At 40.6% G+C, this 25,695-nt stretch overlaps 1 protein-coding gene across 5 annotated transcripts in view; it reads right to left on the reverse strand.

The window, feature by feature from the left end:
* Positions 1-12,372: 12,372 nt before the first annotated feature.
* The window catches only part of MARK1 (microtubule affinity regulating kinase 1), a 135,888-nt gene continuing 122,565 nt past the window's right edge, over positions 12,373-25,695 (reverse strand). For 2 of the 5 annotated variants that reach the window (XM_006022336.3, XM_025202579.1), the window contains 4 exons: positions 24,922-25,080; positions 23,756-24,010; positions 19,082-19,126; positions 12,373-16,570 (listed from right to left, as the gene is read on the reverse strand). In XM_006022336.3, coding sequence (XP_006022398.1) covers positions 16,216-16,570; positions 19,082-19,126; positions 23,756-24,010; positions 24,922-25,080 — 814 coding nt within the window. In that variant the 3' untranslated portion in view covers positions 12,373-16,215. The remainder of the gene's footprint in view (positions 16,571-19,081; positions 19,127-23,755; positions 24,011-24,921; positions 25,081-25,695) is intronic. The other 3 variants (XM_006022337.3, XM_006022339.3, XM_006022338.3) reach the window with 3 other exon arrangements.

Here is a 25,695-nt window from a genome sequence, read left to right on the forward strand (position 1 = left end):
ACTGCCCGCCCTGCCCCGCCCCGCCCCGCCCGCGGCCCGGCCTGTGCGCTCACCGGAGTGGGGCACACCCGGGCACGGCAGTGTTGGCAGGAGGGAGAGCTAGAGAGAGAGACAGAGCTGCACATGTATATGAATTAGCTTGGTGGGATTTCCAGCCTGACACGACAGATTTCTGTTCTTTGATCTGTGTGAGATTTAGCTTCATTCCTCTCCCTCTATATAGAAAATCCTGACACATATTATATATATAAATATATATAATCCTGACCTTTCTCCCTCTCTCACACACACATACACACTCCTCCCCATGAAGAATATTGTCAGGATTTATATATATCAATACCATGTAAGTGAGAAAGAGCAATTTCAGGAGTATACATGTATACGTTTATATACATAGGATTCTTTCCTATATATAGGATGGTGTATAGGATAGGATGGCATTGGTAAAGTTCATATATATGTGCACTCATATATATATATACATATATATATATATACACACACACACACACACAGGTTTGTGCCCAAACCTTGCTAAGAATTTTTCCAACTACGTGAGTTGGTCTAATAAAAGATATCTAATTTACCCAAAGAACCTTGTCTGCCTAGGAATACACACACACACACACGCAACATTATATAGGAAGGTGTATATATACATATGATTTTTTTAACTCTATGGAATCCCAGATCTAAGATTCCTGATATGAGGTACTGGTAAAGTTCATTCTGCACTTACTTGTCTGTGATGTCTATGTAAATATTCTCACCTAAGGCAGCGAGGGGTTGCCTTCCTCTGTAGCAGGGGGCATGGCCCTCTACCCAGCATATTTTTCTACTGAAAAAGACTTTTCACCCAAGTGCTGTCAAGTTTAGCATTTCAGCAGGCAGTATCAGTAGGCATTTTTTAGCACTGATTTCTACTTTTGGGATGATTGAGAAACTTGTAGCAAATCTGTGCATTTGGATTTTTCAGAGATCCTGGAGCAATTGGCTTCTGGCCTGGAGGGCTTTTCCTGGGTGACTGGGAGTGTTAGCCCCATCAGCCATGCTTCACAAGACAAACTCAGAGCTTTCCCGTAGGGATTTTCCCATAGGGACTTTGACTGGGCTGTGCCAATGCTCCTGCTGGCACCAAAGCCAGAGGTTCCTGGCTAGAGGGTGTTGTTTCTCCGCTCAGGGTCAGACTGATCACTGGATTTAGGGTCAGGAAGGAATTTTACCCCATGGTCAGATTGGCACTGACTGGGAGGGTGGAGGCGGTGCGGGGTTGGCTTCCTCTGTAGCAGGGGGCATGGCCCTCTACCCAGGATCTCTTGAGTGCATAGACAACACACAGGGGAGCACATGCTCCCCTTGAGACTGGCCGCCACCGAAACCATCGCCAACTTCTGCAAGCAATCACCGCCCCGCCCCCCCGCCCCCCCAACGTGGCCAGCAGCAGCTGCTGGTGGTCCCCACTCCCCACTCACCAATGATGACAGTATGGTCGATGGCTGCAGGCAGTCCCTGCTCACCACCCACCACCGCTGACACCGCCGCAGCTGCCTGCAAGTGGTCCCCACTCAGCCCACCCTCGCCGCCAACGTAACCGTGGCCACCTGAAGGCAGTACCCGCTCACCGCTGCCACTGACACTACCACCGCCACCTGTGGGTGGTCACCATGCCCCCACCCCCTCCCCCACCTCAGGAGGCATGTGTTGTTCATGCTTGAGTGTATATTGACAACATTTCATAGAAGCAGGACATGGGCTGCCATCATTCCCCTGCTTTATCTGTGGCAGGTTAGGGTGTCAGGTCTGTGTTGTGTCAGGGTTGACAGCAGTCTTATGTAGAGTTTAGATTATGGAGTGTATAGGATGGCTGGGATAGGGATGAACCTGCCTTAGGCAGGGGGTTGGACTAGATCAGTGTTTCTCAACCCGTGGGTCCAAAGAATATACGAAAGGGTCACAAACAATCATGGAAATACATGGAAAAATGCAGAAAATCACGGATTTTCTCCTTTAAAGGAGAAAAATGTGGAAAATCATGGGTTTCCCTTTGCAGGCTGGCAGTGTTCCAGCCTGCAAGGGACTGCTTGGGCACATCCAGATGACCACAGCCATGCGGTATGTGACGCTGCAAACATGTCTGCGGTGCCACGTACCATATAGCCAGGTGTTCTCCACATTGCAAGGGTGTGCTGCCTATGCGTGCACTGCTCCGGGTTCTTTTTCTGTGGATTTTTTTGACCCCCGATATCCTAAGGGGAGACTTTTATAAATTTAACTCAATGATATCCATGATGAGAAGACAGGTCTAGACATACAGTGGGATAAGAGTTCCCATAATGCATATCTCCCACTTATTCTTACTGTTCCAGTTGTGTACAATTCCTTCTTGTTTGGTTCAGTATCTTTCTGGCAGGCATTCATTATCCTGTTCTCTTTGGATGCAACCACCTGGAAAAATTTACTTAAGCCATTATCCCATGTCTAACTGTCCGCTAGTGGATCTCAACTGTGCTTGCAAAAGCCAAACTAACAAAGTCCACACATTTTCCCAGCAGCAGTTGTCAGAAAAATCCAGTCTTACTTTTCCTCTCACCAAGAATCTTGGCATCAGATGCATTAATTGTGAGAAAAGTTTAATCCAGGGATGCTGGTCATAGCCCTACCAAGAAAAGAAACTTCCCAGATAAAAAACAGAGTCCCATTACTGAAGAGGTTCTAGAGGAAATTAAAAAGGGGTGATGGGAGGGCAGACTCCAAGTTACAGCATATAACTGGGAGCCTGGATATTGCACTTCTTTTCCTGGCTCTGCAGTGGAAAAATTATACAGCTGTAATCCATCCAGGGAAACTAAGGCACTATCATATGGAGAACTTGTGTTAATCCTGTATTTAATAAGTGCTGAGATGTTATAGATTACTTATACATTATTTCCTATTTATAAAAGTGGGTGAGAAGAATGTTTTATATGCTACACCTCTTATATTTGCATTTCAAATAAAGAATGCTCCATGTTTTTCTCAGGGATGTAAATTCTTATCACAATAAAAACCGAGAATCACAATGAAAACCGAGTGACACCAATGCTATTATTCTTCCAAAACAGGAAAGGGCAACTGGCTTATGATGTGAATGCGATAAGTATTTTCACAGGTTAAAATTTCCAAAGTAGTTCAGGGTTTTAGACATCTTTCATGACAGTTAAGAGGTGATGTATCTAAATGCTTTAGCCTGCTTTGAAAGTCTTAGCCATAGAAAGTAATCTCACAGTTGCTTAGTCCAGATGGAAACAGATAATTACTTTCCATCAGCCCTCAAAAGAACAGTGTCAAATTAGATTCAAGACTTGTGTTATGAGCCCTATTTCTGCATTAATGTATCTTCTGCAATACTCAGTGCTCAATACAGGGGCCAATTTTGGAACTACATTGCAGTTAGGTACTGCCATAGCAGTGCTATGTTAGACTGAAAGAATATTCAGTGGAAAAAATAAGCAGTACAAAAGAGTAGGCAATGCATTCTAGGGACTGCTGCATAGCAAATTTACCCATTACACTGGCCAGATCCAGTCACACATCTTTGAAGGCAAAGTAGAACAAAGAAAGTAAAATACCATAAAGAACACTGAACACACCAACTGCAGCATTAAGTCTCCTGAGCAGAGACAGTCATCAGAAGTGGTTAAAAGCATCTAGAAATAATTCAAATGTTGTGTGTGTTGAGCTATAGTGCAGAATTCTGACCCTGCTAGTGGAAGACCTGATGGATTCTGCATAAATCAGAAACCAGCAGGGAAAAAAATCTCTCCCCTAGACATTGTAATCCCCTGTCTCATTCACCTTCCAGCTTAAACAGTTGTGATCCATCCCCCACTATAGTAATGCATATGTACAGAGGGACTGAATTAATGTTGCCCAAACAATCTTTAACTCTGTCATATCCTAACTTCTGAGTGCCTGATTTTGCAGTAGAAAGATTTGGTCAATACAGTTTATCCATGTCACTGTGGCTAAGCACAGACATTCAAAAAGCCTGAGCCTGAATCAATTCAATCTTTGCAGATTAGTTTAACCTGCATACATTGAACTGAGAAGCAAATGAACAGACATTCACTTTTGATTCCACAAATGCAGCCACATGCCTGCAGTGTCTCAGGCTAGAAGCTGGGGTGCGCTAGAGTGAGCCCTCCCTTCCCTCTGGCTGGGGTCCCATGTCAGTGGGAGAGTGGAGGCAGGGGGGATTAAACCACCACCTTCGCCTCAGGCTGTAGCAAAACCCCCAAGTTTTTCCTTTTTTTATTTAGAAATACATTCCCCTCCCTTCTTTAACCATTTCTGACTTTCTCTTTGCCCTCTCTATTCCTTATACATAGTTGTGATAAAGTCATAGTTAAGCTAAAACATAGGATTAGCTCTTGTATCCTATTACTGTAAACAGCCCCTTTTATATTGTCCATGTATCATTGTAAATAGGGTTCTGTTACTTTGGTATTGATTTTTACTGTTTAATATTGTGTGATCACTATTCTTACTATTGATTTTTACTGTCTTATATTGATATTGTATGATTCAGGCCTGTTTTTGTAAGTTAGCCAGAGTAATGTCAAGTCTCCATCTTGTATCGTCCAGTCTCTATCTTCTATCCTATGCCTGGGCAGACCCTATTGTAATTGTATTGTATTGTATTGTAATTGTGTTGTAACTGTGACTCATACCTACCCTTCCTATATAAATTGGTTCCCTGGATGAATGAGAGAGAATGAGAGTGCTTGAGACATAATGGGAACAGGCCTAAGAATGACTCCTACTGAATGAGCGGACCATCAGCTTAACGACCCTACCACTGCCTTGCATTGACTCTCCCTGAAACCACAGACCCTCTCCAGGCTTAACATTTGAAAGATTACGACCCTCTAAGAAACCAGCAACATGGAAACAAAGGACAACAGAAACCAGCAACTCCACCATTGTAGTACACCGGACAACGAGGACACTTGGAACTGCGCATCCTCATCTGAGCAGGACTGGCCCTTGTCTGGTCACGTCCTCCCCATTGGAGTCACAGTTAGCCCACCCCTATAAAAGGGGTGGTAGAGTGTGACCTCCTTGGGATGCCCTCTCCAACCAGACCAACACTATGCCATACCACCTATCTACTCAGAGGCCCTGCCAGCAACCCGCTCTGGGCAACATCTTACCGGAGAAGACTTTGACTGGCCATCGAGATTCAACTCTCAGCCTGGGATAGGTAGTTATCACTTGCATCTTCCCTCCAAGCCAGGGACCTGAGTTCTGTTTCTGTACACCTTGACTTCAATCCCTCTATTAAGCCTTTCCTCCCCTGCTACCATTTGTAAGAGCGTGTGAAGGTGCATGCTTGAGAACTAGTAATTTTGTTTGCACTATATTTTTCCCTGGTAAAATAAACTGGTATCTATGACTCCAAGTGAGTTTCTGTCTCTCTGAGGCTCTGCTCCCAACCCTAGCTCCTGACTCTGCCTCCCAGCTGCCTCACTCCACTCTCATTTCCCCAGCTTGCCCCCAAACCTTTGCTCTCTGCTCCAGCTTCTCTGCCATCTCCCTGGCTCCTCCGCCATTTGCCCCCCGCCTCTTGGCCGCCTCCACCTCTAACTCATCTCTCTCTTTGTCCTAGCCCTGTCTCTCCTGCTGCTTCTGACCTCCACCCTGACCCTTCTCCCTGCTGCCTCTGGCCCTGTCCTGGCTCCCTCCCCACCGCCTCTAACCCGCCCCACAATTTCTCTGACCTGTCTCTGCCACTTCTTTCTCCCTGCTGCCTCTGGCCCCAGCCTGGCTCTCCACCGCTTCCAACCACTATCTCTCTCCGCCGCCTCTAACACCCCGTCTCTCTGACCTCTGTCCTGGTTCCGTCTTTCTCTGCTGCTTCTTTCTCTCTGCCGCTTCTAGCCCCATCCCAGCTCCCTCCACCCTGTTTCTCTCTGACCTCCATCCCGGCCCCATCTCTCTGCCACTTCTATCTCTGACCTCCATTTTGGCTCTTTCTGTCTGCCGCCTCCAACACCACCGTTTCTCCCTGCTGCCTCTGACCTCTTTAACATCGTTCTCCTCTCCCAGCTCTGGTTCCCCAACCTCTGATGTTGCTTGGACTTTCCCTCCTCTGCCTGGGCCCCAACCCCCTTGGCATCAAGCACCCCAAGTACCCAAATACTAAATACACTGTCACCTGAGTGGGCACTTAAATATGCATGTGTGTGTACATGTATGGACCGGTAATTTTGTATGTACATTTTGTGTGTGCATATATAATTTTGTGTCATGCCCTCCTGCCTAACAGATATCGAGATCCCAAGCATTGATCTTGCTTGTCAAGTCAACAAGAATACTGGTGTCTGGCCACATCACCCATTCCTGCAGTGAGTGGGAGTGGAGGAGGAGTGGGGAAGCCTGGCAGGGGATGCTGCACCCCTACCAGGCAGAACGTGGCTGGGGTCCTGTGCCCATGGGAGAGGGGAGGGAGGGGGGAATTAAACTCTCCCCCCTCCCCTCAGGCTACTGATGTCTGGCCATGCCCTCTGCTCCTGCTGCTTGAGTGGTGAGGGGAGCTTGGAAGGGGCTGCTGTGCCCCTGCCAGGAAGACCCCAGCTGCAGTCCAGAGCAGGGTTTCCCATCCCCACCCCCTTCTCAGCCAGCTGGAGCAGTGATAGTGCTTTGCCTAGGAAGAAGAGGGGTAGGGCCAACCCTGCTCTGCTAGAGCATACAGCACAGCACAGCCAAGGGCTGCAAAACATCCTGGGATGCTGGGGGACCATGAGTTAACTTGAACCAGGAAGCAGTCTGGGATAGAAGTTCCATAAACCAGTTTGACCTAAATCAGGTAAGTCTGATACTATATTAAATCAGGTTCATCTTAAACCAGTTTTGGCCACTTTGAAACTGGTTTATGTGCACTGCACTTCTGTTCTGTTACAGGTTTAAACCAGTTTCTGATCACTTAAAGCAGTTTGCGCGTAACATCTATCTCCAGCCTGTAAGCTCACTTCAGGGTCATTTTTTAAAACAATGTTTGCATGCTGGCAAACCCTAAGTGTAGATTATTTTATAGAGAAAAGCACTCTTGCACCAGGATAAGCTTGTGTAGCAGACATATGATTTACCATGAGGTAAAAGGGGAAAGGATTACATTGTGTATCAGCTGCTCCATGGAAATTGCCTGGGTGCATGCCCTTCCCCTTTAGTAGATGAAAGCTAAACCATTGCTCTACCCTCTTTCTCCCAGTTTCTTCCAGGTCCACATCTTAAGGGTATGTGTAAACAAACTAGCTATTAAGAGGTCAAAGGGCATGGAGTGGCTGTGACTCAACTCTTATCTATTGCCAGGTAAGAGCATGCACAGAGCTAGTTACTGAGGAACTGGTGATGCACAGTAAGGCTCTACTTCATGTTTTGTCTGCACACACCTTAGGGTTTGCTGGTGTATAGCAAACTTTCTCCTAATGTAAGCAAGGGCTGAGGTTTTCCCTATCCCCCAGCCCCACACATTTTGCTTATTATTGTCCTCTGACCTATCAGGGATCTTAATGGTCTTTCAAACACCTTGGTAAAAATCAGCTTCACTGTCCCCCTGCAATGGGAAAGAGGTATCGTTTCTATCTTAGAGAGAAATATGCAGAGAAGTGTGACACCCTAGAATGCAAAGAAGTTGGTGGCATAGCCAGAAATTAATCCAAGCACTAGCCTGATCAAGGAATCTCACTTACAACATTGCTGTCTTTATTTGTATCACACAAATGCTTTCCCTTCCATCTCCAACATCAACGTATGTGGGAGCTAGATTATCAGGATACAAGAAGAGGTCTTTCATTCAGGGATAAAGCTAATTTAGGAGGAAAAATAAGTTCTATGGCCTGGCTGCTATCAGGCAGGGTGCTATGGAACTGAATTCATTTTTAAAGGCTTTGGCTCAGAAATAAGAAGATCACTAACCATGTGTAAATTCATTATCCAGGAACTTGACTGAAAAGACTTAAATTGGTGTCGCTGTTGTACCTAGTGAGAAACATAAGTTCAATGTGTGTACATTATTACTCTGCTTCTCCAGAAAAACAGACAAAGATAGATTAGTGTGCAAAAACAGCAGCCTTTCATGGCAAGAGAAGTTGCCCAGCAGCCTCAGATTGCAGGTAACAGAAACTAGGTCAAAGGACTGCAATATTTCCTTTTCTTCAGTCCACAACCTTCCAATGCAAACTTTCTCAATGGACTGCGGCCAAATTGGCTTAACAGGTAGCTCCCAGAAGAAGTCAATGCTGAGCATGTGTATGAAAAGTCTGCATGGGAGGTGCGTGAACTTTGTCCAGTCTATGGTCTGCCCCTTCAGGACTTAAAAAACAAACAAGCAAACAAAAACTTTTGAGTGGAAAGTGGTTTTATTTCCAGTTCTGCCACCAGAATGTTGGCCAAGCCACTTAAACTCACCGTGCTTGTTTTCCATCTGTAAAATGACCCTAGTGATAAGTACCTCTGCAAAGAACTTTAAATGCCCATTACATGTACTGTAAAACAGCTAATTTTCATCATGCTATTTAAAAGTATATCTCAAAGTGCTTTCCAAGAGGTTAGCATTTTATAGTACTAGCATTATTACTCATTATTTATCCAAAATGACAGTCATAAAGTACTCATGTTGACAACTAATGTTAAATTGAGGAAATCCTATTGTTACCATGCTCATGGATCCCTTTCTTAAATATGGGCACTGTATTTGCCCTTTTCTGAAGAGGGGTTTGAAAGAGGATAGAGCTAGATTGTCTCAGTGGTGACAGATGACAGAACAAGGAGCAACGGTCTCAGGTTGCAGCAAGGGAAGTTTAGGCTGGGTATTAGGAAAAACTCTCTCACTAGGAGGGTAGTAAAATACTGGAAGAGGGTACCCAGAGAGGTTATGGAATCTCCATCCTTGAAGACAAATCTCCATCCTGGCTAGACAAAGCCTTGGCTGGGATGATCTAGTTGGGGATGGTCCTGCTTTGAGCATGGGGTTGGACTAGATGACCTCCTGAGGTCCTTTCCAATCCTCATTTTTTATAATTCTATGATTAGGCACCATCAGTATCCATACATCTCTGAGATTAGACAGTTACTGCAAGGACTGCAAATATTATTTATATATAAAAACCCACAACTTCCTTGACAAAGCAATATCTGAGACGTATTTAAAAATTATTTTTCAAGCTATAAGGAAAAAAAAAGAATCATAGACAAACATGGCTAGAAGGGACTGTGAAAGGTCATTTTGTCTAACTCACTAGTTAGGTAGGAACATTTAACTCCAAACCATGTCAGACAAAAGTCTGTCTAACCTGCATTTAAAACTTTCAATGGTGGACATTCCACCACCTCTCCAGGTAACTACTTCCATAATTTAACTGCCCTTGCAGGTAGAAATCTTTTCCTCATATGCAAGTCTCTATCATTGTAATATAGGCCATTATTGCCTTTCTTGTCCCAGATGACCATAGAAAGCAATTGATCACCATCTTCTTTATACTTATTTTCCACATTTGAAGACTCTTATTAAATTCCCTGTTAGTCTTCTCTTCTCCAGACTAAATAATCCCTGCTCTTCCAACTTTCCCTCAGACATCATGATTTCTAAATCTTTCATTTTTTTGTTGCTCTCCTCTGTGCTCTTTCCAATGTTTCCATGTCATTCTTAGAGGCTAGACACAGTACTTGAAATGAGGCCTCACCAGTGCTGAAGAATGTGAGAGTCACTTCCCACAAAATGCTTGTGGGAACAATCCTGTAATTAGATCCCAGTATGCCATTAGCTTTTCTTGGCATCAAAGTTACACTGTTGACTCAATTTAAGTTTAGGATGCACTATAATCCCTACATCCTGTACTGCAGTCTAGCCAGGTGTTCCTTTTTTAGTTTTATTTTTTGCATTCAATTGCTCCTTCCTAAAGTGTTGAACTTTCACTTACCCTTATTGAATTGATTTCAGACCATTTCCCCAACTGGATAAATGGTCATTTTGAATCCTAAGACTGGCCTCCAAAGTACCTGAAACCACACAGCTTGGTGTCATCTACAGATTTAGTAAGAATACACTCAATTCTATCCTCCAAGTCATTAATGAAGATAGTGAACAGGACCAACCCCTAAGGGTACCTATCCCTGTTTTGACACTGACCTGTTAATGATTCCTCTTTGAGCATGATGATACAACTAGTTAAGTAATTGTCTTTTCAGTTTCATTTATACCAGGGGTGGGCAAAATGCACTCCATAGGCTGGATCCAACCAGGCAAAGGATTTTATCTGGCCCATGGCGGGTCCCTCAATCACCCCCCACCCAGGTGCAGGGGACAGCCTGGGCTGTGGCATGTGCAATCAGTCATAGAATCATAGAAATGAGGGTTGATCAGGAGATCATCTAGTCCACCCCCCTGCTCAAAGTAGGACCGTCCCCAACTAAATCACCCTGGCCAAGGCTTTGTCTAGCTGGGTCTTACAAACCTCCAAGGATGGAGATTCCACATCCTCTCTGGATAACCTGTTCAGTGCTTTACTACTCATGAGAAAGTTTTCTTCATATCTAATCTAAACTTCCTTTGCTGCACCTTGAGACTATTGCTCCTTGTTCTATCATCTGCCAACACTGAGCACAGTCTAGCTCCATCCTCTGTTGAACCCCACTTCAGGTAGTTGAAGACCATTAAATACCCTCTCTGTCTTCTCTTCTCCAGACTAAATAAGACTTGGTCCCGCCACCCCTGGGCGCACAGTGGGGCTGGGATGATGCAGCTGCTGGATTCTGCTTCCCGGCATTGGCAGCTCCTTCCAGCTGCCACAGGTAGTCTCAACACCACTGGATCTGGCTCTGCTGCCTGGGCACCCTAGCTCAGCCCCCTGCCCCCACCAGTGGCACCAGACAGAGCGGGCAGGCAGGTTCTCTATAGAGACTGGCCCAAGACCCCAGGCAGCGTGTGCTTGTTTGAACAAATGAGATGGGGCCATGGGTGGGCAGGGCTGGGATCTTGGGGCAGAGACAGCACAGGGCTAGGGCCCAGGCAGAGCTACCACCTGCTGCCTGCATGTCCCTGCAACAGGCACAATTCCATGGGCAGGGGCATGCTAGGAGCAGATCATGGCTGCCTTAGACCCGGAGCTGTTACTACTCCAAGATCCCAGACCCAGTTGCACCTGCCCACCCTGCTCCCAAACACCACTCCCTACCCACCTAGGAGCTTCTTTCCATCCACCAGGTCCAGCGCACCCTGCTACAGGGTTCCCAGGCCAGTCTCCATAGAGACCCCAGGGCTAGGCCAGGGTCGTGGTGCAGTGAGTGAGACCAGGGCCCAGGCACTTAAGTAGTTTTGGTGAGCTGTTGCAGGTGTGTGCGCACACGTGACATGGCAGGAGCAGTGGGGTTCTAACCCTGCCTTCAACAGCTCACCAAACCTCCCTAAGTGGCCCTCCAGCATAAGTAACTGCCCACCCCTGATCTATATCATATTTCCTTATTTTACTTGCAAAAGGGATGCAGGGTATTTACTTATAAGAAAGTACTAAATAAATGTGTAGTAACTTTAGCCTAATATTACTGTATAGTAGTGTATTAGCACTTTCATGCTGTGACATGCTACTGCGCAGTCAGCATCTCATGTAGATGCACCCAGAGATACTTTGTCAACATTGTGTAGCATGACATGGCTCAAAGTGGTTAAAAAAGGACCATATAATGAAGAAGTACTATCTCGTAAGTGTCTGCTAAACAAGATTGTCCATTCACTAACCTACCTCAGTGCTGAATATCAACATCTTGAGGCCTAACAATTAAAAAAAAAAATCACATAGCATTACTGTATAAAACAAACTCAGGTTCTATTTGTTTGAAATAGCAATGTGTGAAAAATTGTCATCCTTCAATACTGAATATATGCAATGTTCTTAAAAAAAAAAAGTGAGTGTCATATAACATTACATTTAAATACTAGAAGACCTTTAGTAATGGATAGTTGCAGAGAGCTGTGACTAGTTTAATTCTCCTGAAGGCAGGTTCAGCTTTCACAAGTTGAGCCAACTCTGCTCTAAATCATGAATTACTGGATAACCAATGGAGAAACAACTAGTGAAATCAAATGGAAAGTGTCACATGATTTTTGGAGTAACCAGTAATGTTTCCCTTTTAGTCAGGGTGAATGTTTCCCTGGTTCCTTCTTAGACTGGGATAACTAACAGAAATGTGCAAAAGAATGTATTAGCATTCCTTCCAATGTTACTGGCATGATCGTCATAATTAAGGGCTGTATCTGATGCCACCCTCTGTTCGCATGCATATTTTCACCCAGACAAGCAAAAATGAAAACTAAGAAAGTATATTAATTGTCCTCAATATATTTTAATGCTGCAAATCGGACGGTATGAAGAAGGGTTTTTCGTGTTTGGAATGACTGTATACATTTTTACAGTACAAGTATGTTGCATTGTAAGCCTTTTCTCTTCATGAATAGAGGTTCAGTCACGTCATTACAACTAAGAATTTAAGCAGTCTGAAGACTGAGGCATCTTTAACACTTCCTAGAATTGCAAAACATGATTTTTTTTTTTAAATTTTTGGGAGTCTCAGATTTTCTCCCAATTTAAAGGAAGCCATGCAAATCAACACTGGTGGTATGCTACATTGATACCTCATATAAGTCACTATGCATTTCAGGTTTGCATTTCTTATCACCTACAAAATATCTTATGTAGCCATCTATTAACAGGATATCTATAAAGTGACTATAAAACAGACCGGGGGGGAGCGGGAAGAGTTCAATGGTCACTACCTTACTGACTTCCATATTAGGTTGTTTAGTTAGCAAGCAAAAATGTACTTCAAACTCCCAGCTCTGCATGCTCCCTCGAGGTGCTCCCCATCTCTGCTAAGAACAGGAAATTGTGAAAAACAAATTATATTTGCTGGCACACCTGTGCTACCCAGTCTCTCTATATTATGTCTTCAGTCAAGACTTTTAATAAAGAAGGTTGTACATTTGTCATTAACACCAAAATTTCATCAAATGTCTTATAAGTGGTGATGATGCACAAAAGAGCCCAGTTTTGCTGGGAGACCAGGGCAAATTTGCAGAGCCTGCAGCTAACCTTGTGCTTGCAAATTGAATAAATCTGATATAGAAATCAGACAAATAATGAACATACAACTATAATGCCATTTTTATAAAATTATCTTTTCATAGTGTAATTGCACTTTAATTTATAATCTGCCTCTTTTTACAAAGCTGCCCCTATTGTTTCACTGAAGTAATACAGCCTTCACCCCACAACTGCATAATATAATTTGAAGTGCTACCAACATATGGCAGTTAAAGGTTTAAAAAGAATGTGAAAGGCGGGAAAACTATCAGAAGGATTTAATGCACACTGTCAGCATGACAGGCTCCCAGGGTTTTACACAGAATTTTTCTAAAAGGCAAGTGTTTGTACTACAGTTTATTTTAGATGTGCATTTTCACACAAAAGACAGAATTAGCCAAACACACAGAGCCACCTTTCCTTATACAACAACAAGAAAGGTAAGCCTTCCTCCAGTCACATTTAGATTCTGGGATCAACTGCACAAGGATCCAAATTCTTTTCCATGCTGAGTTGTGGTGATTCTATATGCAGATGCTTCCTAGTAATCCAAGACTAGGTCTACACAGCACAGCACCACACAGGAATAACAAGTGAGCTAATCCAGGTAATGGAAACAAAACCCTGCATTGATGTGATGTTCTGCCCTGGGGTAATTTACCCTGCTTTACCCTTCTCAGTAGGGTAAAGTAGTCTGGGTTGACTGCTGTGCTAGTGCAGCTGTATTGATTCTGATACCAAAGCTAGGTCTGTTACTTTTACACAGCATTGCTGTGTAGACACCGCCAAAGAGATCACATCTCAAGACCAGGATTTGGAGCAGGGTCCCAATTCTAAAGAATAAGCATCCACAAACTCTTCTGGAATAGGGTTGGTTAAGCTACAGCTCACGTGCAGGTAACACATGTAGTTCCTGAAGTTGTGCCCTGTGGCACTTGGCCATGCCAAGTTTTGTTTAGCGGCTAGAACAGTTAGCAAGTTTGGCCAGCCCAATCTGGAAAAATGATCTCCAACCTGTAGCTTTGTCTCCAGCAGGCCACTTGAGCCTCAGAAAACTGTTTTCCATACACATTTGTTCAGGTTGATACAGAGAGCAGTCTGCATGGCCCGTGGAACACTATTTCCTCAGCACTTTGCTGCCCATGGGCCAGCAGAAGTTGGAGACTACTGGCCTATAAGGTGCTCAGCACTGTGAGCAGGACAAGAGAAGTGAGGTAGATGCTGATGTTGCATAATATAGAATGCGAAGACGTCTCCTCAGCTCAAGGAACAGATAAAGAACACACCTGCAAGAAAGACTTCTCAACTCCTATGTTGTTAAAAGGATCTACTTGTAACAGTTTTTTCATCTTATAAAGGGCAAACAACAAGTGCTTTAGTATGAGAACTATTCAAGTAAGTTTTAATAGAGTGCACCAGTGAAAGTGAAATCAAGATGACTTGCATCAAAATTTGTTTAAAATGAACACTGGCTAAAAAGGGGCTACAGTTCTCTCTTTCCAAACACCACCCTTTTTCTAAGGCAACAATACACGTCCATTTCAGAACATAACTGTTACAGAAGAAACTACATCACAGTACAGTACAGCATGTAAAGTCCATCTCTTTCAAGAAGCCATACTGAATGGCATATTAGCTACACTTACAGCCTTCTACCTTAGGGTTACAGAGTTTACCACAGATTTTTTTTATTTTTATTTTTTTAAAGTGACAGCTTTTGAATGAACTTCCTATTCTTCACAAGAGTGTGCAGATGGGGCCCATATGCTGATATTACAGTAATTACAACATTAAATAACATTGCACAACCAACCTCTATGGTTAAATTCAGTACAAAATAACAAGTATTAAAATGTACCAGTACTAGTGGTTTTACATAGTTTATATCACTAATTATGAAGGACATTTTCTTCTTCTTCCATAGGCAAATGCCTAATTTCAAAGCTGCACATTACAGGCATAATAATGTGGAATAAATACAAGAAATCTGGTAAAATATTAAACACAAACAGGTTACATGGGAACAAATTGTACAACCACATAAGCATAAATCAACAATCTACTGTTATAAACAATGTATGTTTAGCTGTAAAGTATCATATGGAATTGCATGTACTCTTTGGGGGCAAATATTCCAAAAGCCAGTTAATTCCTGAGGTGGCATTAATATCTTATACCATTGGTCAATATGTCAGATTATCTTGTGCTCTGAAAAAGTCCAAATATTAATATTTCCACAAACTGGAATTTGCAATATTCTGAAGGCAGCAAACAAGTGATATTTTACATCATGATACTGAAATGAAATAATTTACTAATCTCCATTTTGGTAGTACATTTGTCAATGGGCCATGAGAATAAGCTTTATAATTTGCAACAAAACATTACTTATGTCTGATTTCTGTTCGCCAGCACTTTCAGCTGGTCCAAGGCAAAATAAAGTTTTTAAACTGTAAGTGCCAACACTGTAAACATATCTGTATTTTCCATCTAAACACTGTCCAATGTCAAGAATAAGAGCCAAAGATAAGCAGGAACAGTCTTGTGTAGAACAAAAGCCGATTTATCTATCGACTTCAGATTCAAATTTGTATATGATTTTTTCAATAACTAAAAAATGGTCGTGCTACAATTGTGAAAACTATTTTTGTGCATTTTGACTCTGGACACAATTTTAAAAAAGCATGATAGAGGTAAGAATTATAAAAACCACCAAAAATGTAAATGATAGGGAAGAACCGTTTCAACTCAAAGCATCAAACATACATTTCTGTGCAGAAATCTAGACAACTATACAAGATCTGTATTTAAGCAATCATCTTTTTATTATACAACTCTATGAACATAAAATGAACAGAATGCTCTATATACTTACCTGTACATGTGAACATAACTTCTTTAGCTACAATTATTTAATAGAGGTCATACTGAATTTAATTTTACAATTCAGAATAACTATGTATAACCTTATTGCAATAGGGACAATTTCTACATGGGGAGTTTCACAGGCCAATCACATTAGGCATAACCAGTACATTCAAAATGTAAGTGTAGATCATGTATGAATCTTCCCTGATCCCATAAATTTAGTTTCTCTTTACAGCTTAAGCTCATTTGCAATTTTGGAGGCAATGTTCTTAAATGCAATAGAAGTCCCAGATATTCTCTTGAAACGAACTCCATTGAGAGACAGTCGTGGCAATTTGCACACTTCCATTTCCCACTGAACAAGGCTATCCTGCCGGGCATCACCATGAACGCAGAAGAGCAAAAACCTCTCTTTTTGTTCATAGTCACAATTGTTAGCGTCTAACACTTTTCGAATCTCTCTCATCATATCATTCGGGTCCATGGAACTAGTGGTCTTCATACTCCATGTGAACCTCAAAGAACGGGGCTTGGAATCTTTACTATCCTCCTTTTCTCTGTCTTTTGGTTCCCCAGAAGCACTCCTAGACAAAAAACACATGGCATAATCAAGAGTGAAATGAATAAAAGGCTAAAAGGTAAATACAACTCCTAATTATCCTAAACACCATGTTTGCAAAAGTAACTATAAACACATGGTATCCTGTGCTGCAGCAGCAAGAGACAGTGGATTTATATTAAAAATCTTATTGATGTCCACTGTTCCAATCATTTAAACCACACCATGCATCAATAAATACTTATTCATCTGTGGGACACACAGTCCTGAAGTGTAAGGATGCTGTAAAAGCAGCAAAGGAAGGAAGCCCACCCTGCATTCTTCAAATTTTCATGCTTCTGCATGAAGTAAAACCCATTTTCTGTATTTTCAAATGGGAGGTCATTATGTTCACAATGAATCCAATTTGTTTTTAAGAATTCTTTCAGCAATTCCAACCTCCCTTCTCTTGTGCAAGAGGAACTCTTATTTTGGTAATACATGCCATTTTAACTTATGCAGCAGAAATGTATATTGCAATTACTTAACGGGATGGTAAATATCATCTTTGTCCCCCAGAAAAATATATTGCAAGAAGATACTTCACAGAAGCAGTACTGAGGAACAGGCACAAGACTGCCATTTTAAATGAAAAATGACTCAGATAAAATCCCAAGTAATTATCTTCCACTGAACACAACCAGTGGGACTATACTTCCCAGTCAGATCACTTAAAACATGTGATTTTACCATAATGGTTTGCTGAAATTATACTCATTTATATTTTAAGATTATTTCAGATTTGACTGTTTTCTTTTTCATGGGTATCCAAAGATGCTGCTGCTACCATCCAGTACTGGGATGGGTATGTTTCTTTGACAGGGTTTGTTAAATCAAGCATGGTACACATTTTCAGCCAAGACTTTCTGAACCATGATTTTTTCCCATAACTCTTCCTTGCAGCCCTGCTGTTCTCTATTTTCCCCACTTCCTGCTCACTTTTCAAGATAACCAACCTTGTTTCCAAGGCTTTAACTCTCACATTGTTTTTCATAGCTATCACTGAATCATGGATAGGTGTGGCTCTCCATGACAAATAAACAAGGTGGGATTTGTATTGTAGCTGTGCTTGAAACTAAATGCGACACAAATATATAGGAAGATAGTTCCTGCTCCAGAGGACTAATTTTGAAGGGTTTTATACACAGCTAGGCAAAACGGTAACCTGCCACTTCATTTAAATAAACATTTTTATTTATGCAGTGAGGAGCAGAGCCACCTTAATAGCATAAAATGTATTCTTGAAAAGAATGTTAAAAATGATGGTTTACTGTCGCCACCATAGAGCCACACCAGTTTTAAATAGATGCTGAGAAGCAGCAGAGTCATGGTGTGGACTCGTGTAGCACTTCAAGAAATGGCCTCCTGCTTCAATAATGCTATCGATGTGAGGGGATCATAAGAGAGACAGCAGATGTTCAAAAATAAGGGTAACATGGTGAGGTCAGAGCTGAACACAACCCCCCTCTTATAAATTTAATTAGAAGACTTGAATAAGCTAAAGATCCCCCCATCCCATCCCATGAAAGGTCAGCAGCACAGCACTTTACAGACCTGGGAAAAAGAAAACGAGGCTGGTACAGGAAATTCAAGTATATACATAGCATATTAGCTATATTAAGCTCTATATATCCTGTTTAAAGATCTGCTGCTTTTTAAAATAGGAAGGTCTATGAAATTGTTTTATTCTTAAAACAGGATGAGGACTTTTTGTAATTAACCACTTCAGAATGCAGCAACACACTGCCATGTGTTCATTGCTTATTCATTAGATAACTTCACAATAGTTTTTATCAAACATGTCAAAATGGCAGAGCCAACATGCCGAAATAAGCTCGAAGAGGATGAATACTGAAAGATGAACACTGCAGAGCAGGTTACTGCTTATGCCTACAGGTTTGTTTACATGTAATGGTTGCCATACAAAGACAAAATCTACCAGTTACCACCCCATGCTAGCCATTTAGCATCTTAAGTTTAAAAGCAGTGACTGCTCAGCCACTGTGGGGTGTTCACTGTTGGTAAACAGTGACTTTTTGGTGATGAACAAGGTATGTGAAAATAGTAAATTTTTTTACCCTACATATACACATACTAAGTATTAACTTACATTTCACTTAAATATTTATTAAATGAAATAATATTAAACATTTATAAACACACAAAAAGATGGAATTTAAGTAGTATCTAAAGAATTTGATATAATCTTGACCTAGGGCATTTACTTTCACAGTAGTATACTTAACTTACAGGTTGCTTCTTTACAAAGCATACAATATAAAATACATAAAAGCAAAGAATTATTTAAAAATCAAAGTGATTTTTTCAAAGATTTAAAAAGGATGGGTATAGAAACTCACCCAAAACACAAATGCTTTTTAAACAGAGGTGATTGAAGCACTATTTTATTTTGCATCTTGATTAAAACTCTTTCAGAAACCACTTAAACCTTTAATGCAAAGGACCTAGCAGCGAAGTATTAATAGTGGCTCCTCACCTTGAGGTGTCAGTTCTGCCACTGGCTTCACCTTCACTTGGATCCCTCAAAACAAAGTTAAGGTTGAGATTCAATGATAAAACAAAAAATAAAAAGTCAAGAAAACCTCTATCTAGAACAATGTTAATATAACTATTGAGCAAAACTGTCAGCTAACTACATTTTATTTAGCAGGATTTCACAGTTTTATGTTTGACGTCCTTATAATGTACCTTCATTTATTTCACGCCTGATGTGTAACTTTTTAATATTTTTCACTTGCATTTAATTTAACAACAGTTAGTGTTTTAACCTAGAACATACTGAGAAATGGCCACATGTGACTCCAGTCTTCCTGGAAAGTGCAATTATAGTACTGTAAATCAATGAGGACCTGATTCAGAGAGATGCTGTGTACCCAAAACTATTACTGGAGCCAAATGCTCAGTGCTCTCCCAAAGTCAGATTCAAGAGGTGAACACTTGCATTTAAAATATGTGAGCATCCTTCAAGCTAAGCAGGGGCCTATGAGTTTGAATGACTGAACCCACGAGCCCCAATTCAAAAAGGTTACCCTAAGCATCTGCTTATCTTTAAAGCAGATCAACTGTTCCACTGACTTTATTAGGATTACTGATGTGCTGTAAATTAAGCAGGTACTTACATACACCTTGTTGAACTGGAGTATTAGTTTATAAAACTAACTGCTTTACAATAATTGCTAATAGCCTCTGTCACTTTGGAAAAGATATCTATTAAAGTGGGTACATTCCTAATGCTGCAGTACAAGCATTTTAGTACATATTTTCAAAGAGTTTTTTTAATCTCACATATAACATTTCAAAGACACACTATATCATCTTCTTGTTAACTGACAAGTAAGAGAATCTAGCTTGGAGCAAACTCTAAAAACACATTTGAACACAATGTCTCAATACTCTGAATATTAAACAAGATGCACTTCAGGTAATATTTAAAAACATTTACTATGAATAAACCCTAGGTGTACTTACCATGAAAACACAAAAGCACACACATTTGCCAAAACAGTCATACCACTCCTTTGTGATACCTTTATAATTAAAATACTTTAAAATTATTGCTTCTAGAATAATATAAAACATGTTAAAGGAATAAGATTGCTAAACAATACAACTAAAAGTCAAAACAAGTGTAAGGCTGACACTAAAAGGCACTTTGTTATATTTAACCAAATTCCCCACCTTCCAAAAATGATCTGGGTAAGCAGGAGCAGCAAGCACTTCATTTGGTGAAATGACTAACGTTATTGAAAAGACAACTCTAGCTACTTAAAAATATATCAAAGCGAAAATAAAATAAAGTTTGGAAGTTTGAAATGCAGAATGTGTTCTTATTGACAGGAGAAAGAAAGCAGAAATTTGCTGTTCTTGTAGCAAAAAATCCTACCAAAAACAAAATCTCTCCACCATACATGGTAATACTTTTGTCTTAAAAATTATTTAATTAGACACACCACAGACAATTTATCCTACACAAGCAAATATGCATGTATCCTATACATAACCGAGTATAATGAAAATTTCAAACTTTAAATTAGCTTCAAAAGTACTATTCCTTTGCAAGGCAGCACGTCCATTATTTCATTTCACACAAGTGAAACAAAGTTATAATGAAAAACAATTAAAATATGTTCCTGAAAAGGTTGATTAATATAAAATTAAACTTCCTCACAATGGGTATTTTTGTTGCACAAATGGAACAACAAATCATTTTTTAGTACTGGGATATAGCAAATAAAAATTAAAAATTTTCTAGTACATGAGCACTGCTGTTATCAATAATTCAGGATCATACACTATATCTTCAAGTCTCTGGAAAAAAAAATCAAGGCATAGATCGTGTCTTAATTATAGTGCATGTGCTTAGACAAGTACTGAAACTGTCAGTAAATTAATTTGATTTTAACAAAATTTATTTCCCATCCTCTTCTCAATTTTTTTCATAAAATTACCATAAAGTGCAAAAGACTTCTGATCTTGTAATTACTACATGAAAGAGGCAAGTTTCATAGTTAAGAACTGTAAGGGATTAAAATTAAAAGCATATTTACAAAAATGAATATATCATTACATGCTTCTGCAACAAATGTAAAGATTTATGAGATTTAATTATGTTGTGAAACTGATAGTTGTACAACAGGATATTTTATTCAGGCTGCTTCTTGATGCCTTTAGATAAATTCCTGAAAGTCTCTTAAAAAAATTAGTTGATGAGCTCCTGCAAAGCACAAACAAGCTGCCAAAATCAGATTTTATTACAAGAAAGCTTTCAAGCAGTTATGTAAAATGTGACTTAAGATCATATATAATATTTTCTATAATACCACTTATGGTGGCATTATTATTTATTTGGGTTATGACAGGGTCTAGAAATGCCAGTCATGAACCAAGATTGTGCTGATAAGGCACTGCAAAAACACTAAAATAAAATATAAGCAACAATGTAGTTCCTTGTCTTTCAGATTCTGTATCACTTTATAGAGAAGAAAATTTTACTGAAAGCAGAGAATGAGAGGCTATTTAACACCGACAAATTAGGGGCACAGACAGAAGTGAAAATTTTCACCCAATCTGACCATGGAAAGCAGTCTATAGCTGTGACCAAACAAGTGCACGGCTGCAGATAGCTTAAAAAATGGCCAATCAGGTGAAAATCTGATCCCCCATTGTATGAGGTAGCAGATAAAGATGTTTCAAAATGTAGCACCTTCTGTAACTTTTACCTATTACTGTTTTCAGAACGGGAGAGGGGAAAGAGAGCACAGGAAGTTCAATCTGGGGGTTTGCCAGCCCCTCCTTGGAAGGTGGGGCAGGTGTATTGGAGGTCCTTCCCCCACAGCCTTCAAGGTGGGGCTCTAATTCACCCACCCCACCCTTCACAGCAGCTGGGGAGTCCTAAGAGCGAGCTCCCGCTGCTGCCTTCCCCACTCCCATTCTGAAAACAGTAAGCACTGACAGAGAGCCTGGCCATTGCTATGGGAACCAACCTGTCTGCACACTCCCAGCCCACAGCTAGATTCCCCTCCCCAACAGTGAACTTCTGTTTGGTCTGGGGTAAAGCTGTAACTCAGAATGCTTTGCAGAAATTTTTCTGAGTTAAAGCTGGGAGCTGTACTTCTCTCTGCACTGCAGGATCTCCAGATCAGCAACATTTCTGTCATTTTTACATTTCAAATTCACTGTGCTAAGAAATGAGAATTCTTTACAACAACTTGTGACTGGAAAAATATACCATGGATTATTTTAAGTGAATATACTGAATTCTCTAAGAATACTATCTCCAGAACAGTCTTTTGTGTTATATTGCTCTAATATCACTCAGCAATTACAATTTGTTGTAAAACTGAAAATGTTCTCCTCATTAACACTATTTTACATCATAACTTGTTCATTGAGGAGGTAACAGGTTTGTATGGCTCCTGGCACATGTTCAATTTAATGGCACAATGGTTAATTTAATGTGCATAGCTACTATTGCTACTTGCTTGCGCAGAGGGAACTCAGGCTCCCCAGCTCCCCATTGCCCCTCCCTACAAATTGAACACATGCCTGCAGCCAGGCTGAACCCAGGTGTGGTCCTGGGGCTGGCACTGATAATCAGATAACAAAGTCCCAGCCCTGGATCAGCATCAGAGATGTTTCACGATGTCCATCTAGTCCAGGGGCAGGCAATTATTTCAGGCGGAGGCCCGCTTACTGAGTTTGGCAAGCCACTGAGGGCCGCACGACAGGCAGTCAGGGGCAGATAAATATTAATTTTCTAAATTTTTTAGGGGCCCCATGGGCTGGATAGAATGGCTTGGTGGGCCACATTCAGCCCATGGGCCACTTTTTGCCCACCCCTGATCTAGTCCCAAGGTTGGAACTGACAAGTCAGCTGAATGCCAGTCCCAGCCCTGGGACTGCACTGGGGCCAGGTCCCACAATCAGCTGACTAGAGTCTTAAGCCAGCTCTAGTTACCCTGACATGTTCATGGTGTGATAGAAACCAGGTGCAAAAATATTAAAATCTTTTGTGGAATACTTTTGTGGCTGGTTTCCCATTATTTTCACACCATTAATTCCCTGAACATGCGGCAGGGTTACAATTTATTGTGTGATTAACAGGTTAATCTGCATCTTAATACTAATGTCTGCCAGGGGCCTAAATGAAATTTGAATAACAACAATGGTTTGTTGTTTTTTTTTAATTTTTATTTATAGATATCTATATCAATAACAACAAACCATGCTGTTGTTATTCAGATTTCATTTAGGCCCCTGGCAGATGTATAAAACAAGCTATCCTTTCTTTAATTAAACCTTATCAATTGATTTCTTTTCATTCAGTGATAAAATATGAAAAAGAAATTACTGTGATTTATACAGGAAATGTGACACTTTTTTTTTTTTTTTTTTCTCCATAAAACCCCAAGAGAATAGCTGGCCAGATCCAATTTTATACAATAGAGGACAGTGGATTCTGGAAGAAAAAAAACAAACAAAAGGAAAGAGAATCTAATTCTAATTAAATACAAATTTGTGCTAAATTATCACAATAGAAATCCTCCAAAAGAATGGAAATTAAAAAAAAATATATATTTATAAAGTCATTTATTAACCCACGGTTAGTGAGAAATCTCTGGTAAACAAAGACATGCACAGAAGTACTAACCTGCGGACAAATTTGGAGGTTATCTTGCTTATTATGCCAGTTGATGTCCCTCTTCTAGCATGTGCAAATGCACCAGTTTCATGTGATGGTGAAGCAGGTGGTCCATTATAAGTGGCATTACGCCGCTCCCGTAACTGCTCACCATGGAAAGTGCTTCGACTAGAACTCCCCCGAGGAAAGCGGGTTCGGTCTGGAGTGGTAGTGCTAATACTGTGAGCAGAAGGGGAAGCAGCAGGCACTCTTTGAGTTGCACTGCTGGGAAAAAAAGAAAAACATATAAGAGAGACACCACATTTAAAAACAAAACGAAAAACAAAACAAATCACCACCACTTCCACATAACTGTTTTTCAAGAACCAAGAAAAAATGCTGAAGGAATTTCTTCTTTAAATCCTACTTTACTTTCAAGATTTGAGTTTGGAATCAAGCGGAATTTTTCCACAGTAGAATGGATGGTTTCTTGCATGTTAAGAGTAGCTATCTTTTAAAAACTGTATACAGACAAAAAAGGATAAAAGTGGAGTAGGCAAAGCTAAAAACCTCTCAGAGTCAGCACTTGTTCTCCAAGGTCAACAAATGAAAAAAAATTCTAAAGCTCTCAGATACCTAAACCTTAAGTGTTTGTTTTAAAAATAATTTTTCCATTAGATATGTGGAAACATTTTCTGGAGCCAGTTTTGATCCCCCCACACTGAACATCATGATTTTATAGTGCTTTTTCCAACATCAATGAGTATAACAATCGTCAGTGCCAACAGGTTGAAAATGTAAACAATCCTGCTCAAATATGTCAGCATATATTATGAGGAATGAGTCTGCATCGGGTAAATACATCATTACTGCAGTTTTCCAAAAAGTCTTCTGGAGCCAGAGACTTATTTCAGAGGCATATTTATTGTGTGATATGAGAGAAGTAAGCCCTCTGCCATGGACAAAACTAGATCAAAAACTCTGTAAAACCCAGATGATGTGACAAATTAATTACTGTTTTCAGAATAGGTTTCTCTACAAAGTAGTGCCGTTTAGGATGTATAAATTAATATAAACTGACTTTCCCATTTACTAGAAGACTGGTCATGCTTGTACTGAGGGACTGGTGCCACAACAGTTTAGGCTATATAAACTAATATAAATTTGCACTAAATGAATGTTAAGCATTATTTTACCTCGGTCGATAAGCTTCAGTGCCATCTTTGATGGTTGGCAGTGTGACCTTTATAGGATGACCAGATGCAGACATGGACTTCTGGTGTCGAGGTCGTGTTGATACAGAAGCAACTGTGGAGCCTGCAGAAGATGTGCTACTTGCAGACATTTCTGTTAGGCTTTTACCATAACAAAAAGACAATTAAAGAAGACAGTTAAATTTGCTCACAGTTCCAAAAACAGAAAGTTCATGTAAAAATCTGTGAACTAGACAAAACTGCAACAAAATCTTTAGCACACAGGTTATAATGAATAGTAATCACAAAATCAATTGTATTCTTCATAAAAAATGCACAGGATTTTCCTCATCAGGTTTAATGGAAAATAATCTCATTCATAAATGCTGCTGGAAAGCTTACTTTATCAGATCAAAGGCTTTTTTTTTTTAAATGTACAAGCAACCAAGAAAGCACTCGGTTACTTATTTGGCATTGCATCACCTATTTGTCAAGGATGTGCGTTTTGTTATTCTTTGAACATCTTTCAAAAGTTAGTTACGTGACTTTGAAAAATCTGTTATACATACTCAGCAGAGGTCATATAATTAGGAGCTAACATCTCCAAGAATAGTATGTGCTCATGTAATGAAAGACTATTATAATGCATAAGCTTGATGGGGAGGTGGAAGAATTAATACTGCAAAAATTGAACACTGGCATTCCTTAACTCAGAGTGCTTGCTGTTACAGTGGTAATTTTCTGTGCAACACACATACCCAAATACTCCCAGCCAGA

Source organism: Alligator sinensis, unplaced genomic scaffold, assembly GCF_000455745.1.
Source record: "Alligator sinensis unplaced genomic scaffold, ASM45574v1 scaffold178_1, whole genome shotgun sequence".
Classification (NCBI taxonomy): domain Eukaryota; kingdom Metazoa; phylum Chordata; order Crocodylia; family Alligatoridae; genus Alligator; species Alligator sinensis.